At 28.9% G+C, this 12,005-nt stretch overlaps 1 protein-coding gene across 1 annotated transcript in view; it reads left to right on the top strand.

The window, feature by feature from the left end:
• The window catches only part of LOC121115088 (troponin C, isotype gamma), a 43,307-nt gene extending 31,589 nt beyond the window's left edge, over nt 1–11,718 (top strand). The window contains exon 3 of the mRNA XM_040709251.2: nt 10,095–11,718. Within this exon, the coding sequence (XP_040565185.1) occupies nt 10,095–10,489 (395 nt within the window). The 3' untranslated portion in view covers nt 10,490–11,718. The remainder of the gene's footprint in view (nt 1–10,094) is intronic.
• The last annotated feature ends 287 nt before the right edge of the window (nt 11,719–12,005 follow it).

Genomic DNA, 12,005 nt, shown 5'->3' on the forward strand with positions numbered 1-12,005 from the left:
ATAGTTATGTGAGGGTCAATCCAAATAAACTCTTTTTTGATAGTAAAATATGGTAACTTATGTAAAGAAAAATATTAATAATAATAACAGAAAAAAAACTGCATGTATTGTTGCATTGAGTACTTCCTAGATGGAAATTTTTTAAATCCTGGCCATGAGCTTTTAAGTTTGTTAATGAGTACACCCTCTTTTTGGGATCAAATATCACATAGAAATTGTGCTACTTGAGACGAACATAACAGGCATTTATTTGTAGAGGGTGTATGAGTGTGTCAATAAGACTAAAGTCTCTGTAACTTGAGTATATAATACAAATATGTACAATGTTAAAACATATATTGTAACTCTTTTGTGGCAGATTCAAATGTTTGTGAAGTTCTCGGAGAATATTTTAAACTATGAAAAAACATTGTAATTTCTATGAAATTTAAACTGAGATGGCATGAAAAATAACAGAAAAATAATAGGAGGAAACAAAAGGTAGTTCATACTTTCCACTCGTTTCTATTGTTTGCCACAGACATCTTTTACCTCGGTACCAAGGCTAAAAATAAGTGGCGAAAAAATGACCACGTGATCAATTACTACCAAAATTTGGTTCTCTAAAGTAATATTTTTTTTATCTATCAGGGGTCAAGGTAAATTCTGCAGAGAGAAGAAAAAATTGCGTACATCTAATAACTAAGTGACATCAAAAGATTTTTCAAGGCAAATAAATTTGGACAAAAAATAATTACGCAGTCGTCCTTTTGTTTAAAAAAATGAAATAAGGAACTCGACGGAAAGAACACCTCAACGGAAAAAGTGTGTATGGGTCCAAGTCTTGATAAAATAACGATGGTAATTTATGAAAATTGGAAACGTAAGATCAAATGTTCACTTAGAGAATAGTCTTTTTCTATAATAGCGAAAAAACAACAACACAATCTCTATAATGTTGTAACTGAATAGTGAACGAGGTAAGGGTAAAATTATCCAAGGAAGACTTTATTATTAAGCGTATTCCTTAGATTATTGTAAATATTAAGATATCTACTTACATATTCCGAAAGTGATCCTTTGATACTTTATTTAACATACTTATATAGCGATATCAGGACAAAATATTCCTTAAGATAAAGTTTCTTTAGATAAAAAAAGGCTATTGAACAAACCCTAGATTAAAAAAATGAAAAAACTTTAATGGACAGCAAAATAGGCAAGATTTAAGGGATTAAGTTTTAAATCTTGGAATATTTAATTAAAAGTTTCCAATCTATTCAACGTCTTATGATTCTAGTATGACTGTGATCAGGGCTGGTTTTATAACGAGCGCGCCAGAGTATAATTTCTCTTTTAAAAAATAACGCAGGACCTTCCTTTTTTTGAAAAGGTCTCTACTTTTTTAATTTATGGCTTTTCGAAATTTCTTCTCAATGTATATAGATATTATTATTATTTTTTTGCAAGATCGTCATTGCGAAGTCCAAGTGTTAATTTTTTAAGCTATAAGTAATAATAATGTACTAATCAACAAATTATTATGACATAACGATTACGAGACAAAGACAAAAAGAAACGAAATAATGATTGGAACGATTAAAATAAATCATTTATTTTCTTCGTGAATTAAACACAAGATTATATGTGACAAAGAAGAGACGAAATTTAATCAAATGAAGTGTATCGAAACAAAACGAAATTATCACTGCCCCAGTCAAAAGGGGGCCTGGGTACTTTCCCTAATGTCCATAAAAGCGGTAAGGACTGTGAGATGAATTTTTCTTTGGGGAAGGTGGAAACCGATGGTTTCAGAATTGATTTTTATTCAAGTGTAGTGATGTTTATATTGTATATATTTTTTTTGTAAGATAAATTTTGCAAACATTTGAAAATACAAAATTTAAAACGTAAAATGACTTACTAGCAAAATTTTCTACAGTTTGACAACAATTTTAGTTCTTGTGATATAAAAAAAAGGTTACTTTTTTTATATTTATAAATAGGAAAAAAATTTAATATATTTTCTTCAAACAAATTTTAATGTTTGACGAAAATAATTGAGATCACAAATATTTTTGTATAAGAATAAAATTGAATATTAGAAATGTGACAATATTTTTTTGGTTTTGACAAATTTATTAAACGTTTACTTTTAGGAAATATATTATCTAGAAATTTGACTTAAAGTTATTGTTTGAGACAGTAAGACTAGAACCATAGGGACAATTGCCCCTCCCCCATTTTTACAGATATTAGTTATCAAAATAAAAAAGTGTCATATTGTATAAAGAATTTTAAATGGCATAAATTTTGGAGGAAAAAAAAAATCATTTTACCTTTATTTAAAAAAATTTTATTCGTTCAAATTTAATTGCTTTCCAAAAAACTTTACTCTAATAAACTTTTTGTTTCCTCAAAAAAAAAAACAAAAGTAATTGGTCAAATTTAGCATTTACAAAAAAAAAAAAAAATATCCGGACTCTCCTGATGACGTCACCATTATATAATTTACACTTTCTCATTTGTAAATACATTCCGGCACCATTGGTTAGGGCAATATACTACCATAACCCATGCTTCCATAGTTACGAACCTGAGTTTTAGTTCCATGTTTAAATAAATCAAGAACGTCCATAGGTGGTCTGCAAAAAATTTTTTATATAAAGATTCATTTTCTTATAAAAAAGGAAATTCGGGCAAATTATGAAGCAGACCAAAAAAATAATTTCTTGTTAATAGTTTTGTATTTTACGAATAAATTTATTATTTTTTTTTCTGGAATTTATAATTTTTGGATTTTTATTAAAAAAAACTCCACAAACGGACGGCCACATAACACTTGAAATGTTTTTTTCTTTACAAATCCTTTGTGAATACATGATTGAGCAAAAACATAAAAAGTTCAAGGCCATATTAACACATACTTCTGATAGTAAGAAATTATAAACATAGTCACATACCAGAAAAGTTGTTAATTTATTCAGAGACTATGAGAGAAAAGAATTAGAAAAACCATATTGATTCCTTGCTAAAATACTAAATAAACAGTCTTTTTATTAAGTATCTTAGCTTTGAATAAATATTTTGCTTCCTTTTATATTCTAGGTGGAAACACGACGTGACAATGTATCAAAATTAAAATTAAAGAGTTCTGATTTTCTAAGCAATTGCTTACTTACTTTTAAGATATAAGTTAAAAAGTACTGGGCTTATCTAAGAAAAAACAGTTCTTTTTTCCGTTCCAAATTGGTATTTTTTGAATGATTATTATCATTTTTTTATTTCCTATGGGGAAGAGTCCTTTAATTCTTTTTAAGCCTTTGCTAAGCTTAATCACTATTTTTTCAGATCAATTGTTTTAGATCCATTGTTTGGGAAATATAAAAAGTACCGTGCCACTTAGCACAATAAATCACAAAATAAAGAACAAGCTGTCAGGAAATTCTACGACTCTCTTTTAATGGGGGTACTAACTGAAAATGAGGTAATTTTTTTTTCCAAAAAATTGGGCCATCTATTTGTGAGGCCCAGGATTTTTCAGTCCATGTGTTATATCTCATATCCACTCTTCTGTTTCTACTTTTTTTTTTCCCCTTCCTCAATCATAGTGGGTCCATTCAGAGCTGTGGTAATAGAGCAGGGGCTTCCTCAGGATTATATTGGGTGGAGGGGTTTGTTTGTTTTATTTCTTGAAAAAAAAAAAAATCCACCTCAGAATTTGATCCAATGAGCTTTAAAAAAAAAATCATACCAAACGATAATTTTTCCTTATCCATGACAAAAAATTTCTCTCTAACAGAAAAAAGTACAGCCCCTCATTTTTAATAGACTTGCACCCGGAAGAATTGTATTTGAATAGAGCTCTGAGTCCAACTGAATTCTTTATCAATCTCCGAATCTCTATGAAAATATCTTACCTACGACAACAGAATCAAGAGGGCAACTAAAAAAGCTTATTCATTGACTCATGGAGATTTCAAATTAATTGAAAAGAAGATTACCATACTTAGGCCAAGAGATTCGCTTAAATTTATAAGCGCTGAGACTAAGTAAGGAAATTAGCGGACATAAATTTAAAATATGTGAGTGACTTCATTTTAAATTGAAAATCATTCAGGTGGAAATATGACGTCAAAAAGTATCAAAGTTAAATTTAAAACGGCATTTCTTTCTTAGAAATAAATATTTAATATTCCCACTCAAGAGAGCAATATGTATCGATTAAAGCCAACTTGTCTGATCATGCAAGGACTTCTCTATGACAAATGGATTTTTAATTAAACTATCAGGCATGGCATGATGAATGTGTATTTTTCGTGTACAAATAATTTCTATAATCAAGTTTCAAGTATTGGAAATCATGGCATGGGACATTGGAACAGAGAGTTTTGGAGCTTTATCATTATTATTTTTTCCTTAACGATATTATCGTAGTGAGTATAACATTTGAGATTTGCAAGTAGTAATGGAAATTTAAAAAGCAATTTTGCTATGTACAAAGCTATAAACCAAGTAGCAAATGGGATCAATATTTGTACAAAATTTGTATTCTTAGTAATACTGTATTAGTCCACCAGGAGTGACGAATAATACTTCAAAACCAACGTCGCAGTTCCCATAGATTCATCCTTTTAACAACTGAATTGTCAAGAGATACACCTAAATTATGTAAAGGGAAGAACACATTGCATACGGTATCAGAAAAAATAACAGAAAGTGTTAAATGACGTCATTGGTGGTATCATAAAAGTGATATCTTGCATGGAGGAGACAAGATTTCAAAATTAAATTATTATGCAATAGTTATTTGGTATTGTTCACAACTTAAAAAGAACTAATTATAATTCAACCAATCAACGCTCAGAATGCTAATTAGGAAAAAAATAGCAGAAAAATCGTCAACTGATAACAAAATATACCTGAAATTTTTGTGCAAGGGAAGTAACACCATGCTCATTAACGCAAAAAAAAAAATCAACTATATTTTGTTGTCAGCTATCGATGATTCTGCTTCTTTCCCATACTCAGTGTTTTGAACGTTGATTGGTTGAATTCGAATTAAGTTTTGTAAAGTTGTGAAAAATTCTGAGGAATGATTCAATAATAGTTCCATAGTTGAGGAAAATTGCCTAGCTACCAACTGATTTTAGGCCTTTTTTCCCCCTAGGAGTAGTTAAAAATTCAACATTTGACTCAATAATACAAAGTAAATTGGAATTTTAGTGGGAGTATAAATTTTTGTTTTCCCTTTAATAAATACTTTTCCATTTTCTTCCTTTTGCATAATTAATTACTTTTTCCTTTTACCTATTTAGTTTATTACTTTTTTATTTAATTATAATTATTTACTTCTTTCCATGTTGATTAATTGAATTAGAAAGATCCCATCTCCATGCATACTCTTTAATTGTTTTATAATGTTCCATGATCTAATTTTATTTATTTATTCATATAGTATGTATTTTCTGAACAAATACGCAAAAAAGATCAATTCTACTTCCATTTTTTTTTGTATTACTTCTTCAGTAATAGTAAAAGAAAAGAAGCAACTCCCATTCATCATTCTGACACATTTATATAGAATCTGAAAATAGTGGATATAATAGAAAATATCCTTCAATGGCCATATACAGGGTGTGGGAGGAAATTTGAATCATTTTAAAAATAATGAGCAAATATCAATCGAAGTACTTTGTATTAATGTTGGATTAGTCCTAAATTAGTTGACTAATCAGTATTTTCTATTTTCAATCTTTTTTTCTAATCGATCTAATCCTTTTCTCCCATTCAACAGTCCTAGGACCAATTAATCGGTCCAACAACCTAGCTAGGACTGAAGAAAATATTGGCTGATTGCTATGTCATATAATACTAGATTACATATATTCAAAGTTATTGAAAGACACTATTATGAATTCATGTCCTTGTTATGTAGGATGATTTATGATCACAGCTTATTGATGAAACTTCAAGAGCCGAAATGACGTTGTAAATATATCATTTGGAAATTAATTCACCGGCTCCTATCGGGGTTTTAGGTGTCTTTTAATATTTTTGCATAAAAAAAATTATCTTATTATAGTAATAAATGGATGAAATATATCCCGGAATGGTTTCAAACTGTCCTAAATAATTATTGCCTGTAATGGATTGAATAAGGAGCCTACACCCTTTAAATAAAAGAACAAATGTTATAAATCTGTATAAATGTATAATTTTTAATGAAAAAAACGAATGAGGTTTTTAGCCACTATTATTATTATTAAAAAAAACTTCATTTGATAAAGATTACTAAAAATTTTATTAAAAAATTCTGATCTAAATTTATTTTTTCTGCTAAAATAAAGTAATTGTCCCCAGATTCTATTTTCAAGAAGAGTAAAGTTAGAAAAAAAAAAATGTGAAAAATTGAAAAAAAAAAAAAAAGGACTCTGCAAATTTACATCTGTCCCTCTCACGCTGAACCCGACCAAAACTGTAGTCTAGAGGATTAAGATGAGTTAAATTGAGGATGACACCAGAAGGACTTATCCTAAAAAATAAATATCAAACAGTCGTTACTGTTTTGCTTGCTGTGCACTCATCATTTTTTTCTCAATCTCAAAAGTCTAAATTTAAAGGAAGGTGGAGTGGGGGTAATTGTAGGAATGCCAATGGAAATCTCCCTGCCCCCCTCCAATCGATTATTGGAGTTGGAAATAACAGGATGTAAATTTTGGATTCTTTATGTAATGACTGTAAAAAATATATGAATGTCGTTCTTTAAAAAAATATTATTTCATACTTGAGTCGAAAATATGAAAAAATGTTGATATTTAGAATTTTTTGAATATAGAAAGACACTTGAATTTTATAAAAGACACGTCATTTACTGAAATAGTTAGCCAATTCAATATTTATTCAAAAAATGAAAAGTAATTTTCTTTTCTAACCGTCAATCGATAAATATTACCAAAAAAAATTATTATGAAAAGCCTCACATTGTATTTTCTAAAAAAAAAAGTCATTTCAAATTAAAGACGGAAAGATTGGGATATCAGTTGGAAAATGGGGGGGGAAGAATCATTAGCTACGGTACTGCAAAAAATCGTACTAAAAAATAGTGAATACTCCTAATTTTATGAAGGAATTTTGGAATTTTCATTTTTTTCTTACATTAATTTGGGACTTTATTTTACCTATGTTGAAAAAATTGAGCTATTTCATTCACTATTATGTTTTTTTTACAAAAGTATACCCCAAAGAAATGGGCATTTTTTAAGATTAAAATGGTGCGTACATTTTGAGTTGATTTTATATATCTAGTGTTTCTGAGGGACTTTCTAACAGAGGATAAACTTCCCCATTCTGCCCGCTCTTACTCATAGCAAATCAAAATTATATCATTTGAATAAAGTAGATTTTGTTAGTAAATTTTGAAGAAAAAAAAAAAGATAATTAAATATGTGATCTAGTCTCCTTCTTTCATTTTATCTGATTGCCTCTGTTACTTTGTGTGTTAGTCACTAGGAATACAGCAAAAGTTACAAATCGATTTTGATCAAACGTGGTATGAAAATTATATATGCTCAAAGTAAGAGGTTATTCCATTTTGAAAAGTCAAACGTCAAGGTAACACAGTACATTAATTAAAAATGCATAATCGACCATAATCTCGTAATATATATAGGCCCATAGCTCAAATTTTTTTGAAAATATCTACCAAGTAGCCATTTAGTTTTATTTGGTTTTTCTTTCATGTTTTAATCAAATAAAACTGCGTCGAAGCATTCCCTTTCGCACCCTGTATATGATATATACATGCCTATCTTATTCTTATTATATATCCTCATCAGCATGGAGTAAGTTAACAATTTATTAAATCTCTTTTTTCAAGCTCATAGGAGTAGAATGATGACTTCTCAATTTCCTTTTATAAATATTGAAGAAAGGATAAATCGAGTTACTTATATTTTGAAAAAATGAAAAGTACTCGACCATAGAAAAAGCCTTATCTTTGCCAAAGTAATTTTTAATGTCCTACAACAGGGATTCTCAACCTTTTTTTTAAGTGTTGTACTATTTTTGTATAATATTTATTTAAACCAAGTACCCTCTTAAAAATACAAAGTATTTTTAGCTTCAATCCAGAGGCGTCCAAAAAGGGTTTTTCATTAATGATATTTTTTGAAAATAAATCCAAAAATTTAATTTTTTTTGAAAAAATAAGAAGATAAAAATATATAACTATTCATAAAAAAGAAGATTTTTGGAAAAAAAAATTCAAAATCTTTAGCTATTCATAAAAAAATTAATTTTTTGGAAAAATTTGAAAAATCTATATTTATTCTCAAAAAATTTCAAAAATCTTTTTATTCTCAAAAAATTTCAAAAATACATATTGTTAAATATTTAAATTTTTTTTAGAAAAATAAATCAAAATACTTAACTACTCACAAAAAAATAACTTTTTTGGAAATAAATTACAAAAATCGATATTTCTTGTCAATTTTTTTTTTTTTTTTTTTTTTTTCAAAAATCCATATTGATTGTTGAAAAATTAAGTTTTTGGAAAATAAACACAACCAAACATACAACTGTTGGGAAAACAATCTCAAAAATTCTTAGCCATTCTCAAAAAATTAAATACACAGCTGTTCACAAAAAAATAACTTTTTTTTTTAAATTGAAATATTTTAAAAACTTTCTCCAAAAAATGTTATATTTAATTATTTGTGGAGCAATTTAAAAATCAATGGATATTCATATAAAGTTTAATTAAATTTTTTTGGGAAAAAAACAACAAATATTACATTTTCTTGTAAAAATCGAAAACTCCTTAATTTGGGGCTGGAGGCCTACAGCAGATGTCCCTGAGTTATATACAGCTTGTAAAATATTCTTTCAATATCTCAAGTACCCCATGGAGTGCTTCCAATTACCCCAAGGTATGTGTATCGCCATTTGAGAACCACTCTCCTACAATATAATAGATTATTATTTCATCAATGTGCTTCTTCGTTTCTTTTGTGATTTCTTTGTATTTATTCATATGTGTTTTGTCATATTCGGATTAATTTCCTCTTTATTTGTTTGCATGTTTATATTGTAACATGACAAAAGGATTGCACGATCAATGAAAGTAACATATCTCCATATTTATAAATATAAATATTCTTTCATAATAGTTTATTGCAGTGTTGTTCCAGACAAAGGCATACACCAAGCGGCGAAACGCGTCTGTTATCTTAAGTAGATCCATTCTATAAAAGTATTTTTATAGATGATAGTTTTAGGGATTAGAAAAGGAAAAATGGATAGTACTTCAATGTTCCTTTAATTGGTTAGATGGAGTTGCACTGATTAAGTATAAGTAAACATTATAGTATTACAATTACTACATCTGATATATAGGAATTGTCCTTGAAGTCCATATACAAAATGTACATTTCCTTCTCTAGGAGTGACCGGGTACGAACCTACACACCTTTAAGAGAATATTTTATTTCGAACGCGTTGTCCTCTGAGCTACGTTGCACCATTGTTAGAGACGGGACTCATGTGGAACTATATTACAGTTTTATTGTCCAATAAATGTCACATCGATAGTCATTTTTTGATTAAGGCTGTGTGAATGAGTAATCATTGTTTAGATACGTTTTTTTTCTTCATTTATATGGATATTTCAACAATTTTCCTTGCCTTTTGCAATTGTTGGGATATGAATAGGGATGGGAAAAAGTATAGAAAAATAACAGTTTGATAAGGGAAAAAGAAAAACGGGTTGTTCATCTGATATTTTTATTAATCAAAAAATACCATAATTATCGCTCCTGTCTTCTCTTTGCGCTCTACAAAAATCCCATTCTAAGTTATTATATCATTTTCTGTAATTTCTTCCCAAAGAAGCGGAAACATTGAAAACTGAAAACAAACTATTTTTATATTTTTTTGTGAAAGTATATAAATATCGATACCAATTTTAGTAGGTATCAAAATAGGTACAAAAATATTAGTATGATGTTAAACTTAGTTTAGAATATACTTGGATCCAATAACTAATTATTTGGCTTGCTTTATGATTTATTTTTATCTTTATGCCTGACTAACAGCCACTTATTTTCGTCTTACAGATAAAGAATGGATTGAGAAAACAATTGCACGGAATGATAAGGACGGAGATGGAGGGATTTCCTTTTCAGAGTTTGTAGAAATGAATCAACGCTTCAAACAACGAAAGGGATCTCATGGAAGTAATCCCAATCTATCTGCACAACATAGCATAAATACCCATCCCAACATTGAAGAGAGAGCTCGAATAGCCTTCAACGCCTATGATCGCAACAGAGAAGGATTTCTCACAAAATCAAAACTGAAAAAGACTTCCAAAAACATGACAGATGCTCAAATTGATGCTGTTTTTGAGAAATATGACAAAAATAGAGATGGGAGATTGAACTTTGATGAGTTTAAGGGTCTAATGGAGTCAAATCAAAGGCAAGGGGGGAATAGTAGTGGGCAGCAATAAATGTATTATGTAACAATATTAGGGATGGATCCAGTTAATTCCAGTACTTGTGGACTCGTATCTGGAACTTTAATATATAAAAAACGTATGCACTATTTTCTAAATTTGAAGGTCCTTTCTAACCTAGGCCACATAGCTACAAATTATTCAAGGGTGTTAAAATACCCGTTTCTACCTGAGCCCAAAAGTTCAAAAAACAAAAAAACAACGATCCCCATCCTTAATATATATATGAGAGTCTATTCATGGATTTATTAACATCTGAATAAACCACTCACTTTCAAAATCACGCAGCCTCTCTATTATAACCATTACTGGTTTGATTCAATTAATTATTTAATTGTATCTTTTAGGTGAACCTTGACTTACTTAATTATTTAATGTAAAGTAATCTATAGATAAAAATGGTCATCTTTTTTCTCCAATACAATCGAAATATGGGTAACTACGAAGGAACTGACAATATAATAACTATGTCATTGATACCACATCAAAAAATGTCTTCCTTATATAAGATTTAATAAGAGCTCCTTCCGCCATACTCACTAATAAAGGAGAATTGGGATTAGAAGTAAGATTGAAAAGGAATAGAAGGAAATTAGTTATAAAAAAGTAGCTCTTCTTGCCCCAAATTGAGTCATACTTGATAATTAAATTGCTTTATGGACCACTTTTTTAAGTTTCACCCACAAAAAATGTTTTTTTCCGAAACAATCTTTCGTCTTTCCACCGCTCCATGAATAATTACTTACATTTCTCTTGAGAATTTTCAATGGACGAGGGGATAAGTCCCTCTCTACACGTTCATGATTCATGACTTTTTAACAAAAATTAATTCTCCTCTTTTACAATTGTTATTTATTTACAAGGCTCTATTAACGAGGTTGCGTGGCTATCCAGATGTTAAGTAATCTATGGTTCACTCTACAACAAAGAGATATTTTTTCTATTTTTCCTGATAATATGGTTTGTAGTTTGATTCATATATTAATTATTCTTAATTATAATTTTTGATAATGAATGGATGTGTATTTTGTCTTATCTATTTTATGCATTTATTTTTGTAACTGGACTAATTATTATTATTTTTTTTCGTCATTGCTTCTATATGTACTTGTTGCTATTTATCTTATATGGTATTATTTGTCATTGTGGTACCACTGTTTTTATATACTTATAATTGATGTATCATTACTGGCTGTACATCTAGGTAATAAACGCTGTATAAATATTAGTTATTTATTAACAAAGGCTTGAAAATCGACTTGATCACATATTCAAAGACTCAGACTTGGTTAGGACTCAAAAGTTAAGACTCATGACTCGACTGAGAATCGAAAGTACTTTCAATTTTTTCAGTGCATATGAAGTACTCTTTAATGATCCTTTTATTTTCTGAGGACTGGAACTGGACTTAATGAAAATATACAAGGATTCAAACTGGACCAGATAAATATATTATAAGACTTGAACTCCACATGGACTTGCATAATATAGGTTTTGTAAAAAGTTCCGA

This window comes from Lepeophtheirus salmonis, chromosome 3 (genome assembly GCF_016086655.4).
Source record: "Lepeophtheirus salmonis chromosome 3, UVic_Lsal_1.4, whole genome shotgun sequence".
Lineage (NCBI taxonomy): Eukaryota > Metazoa > Arthropoda > Copepoda > Siphonostomatoida > Caligidae > Lepeophtheirus > Lepeophtheirus salmonis.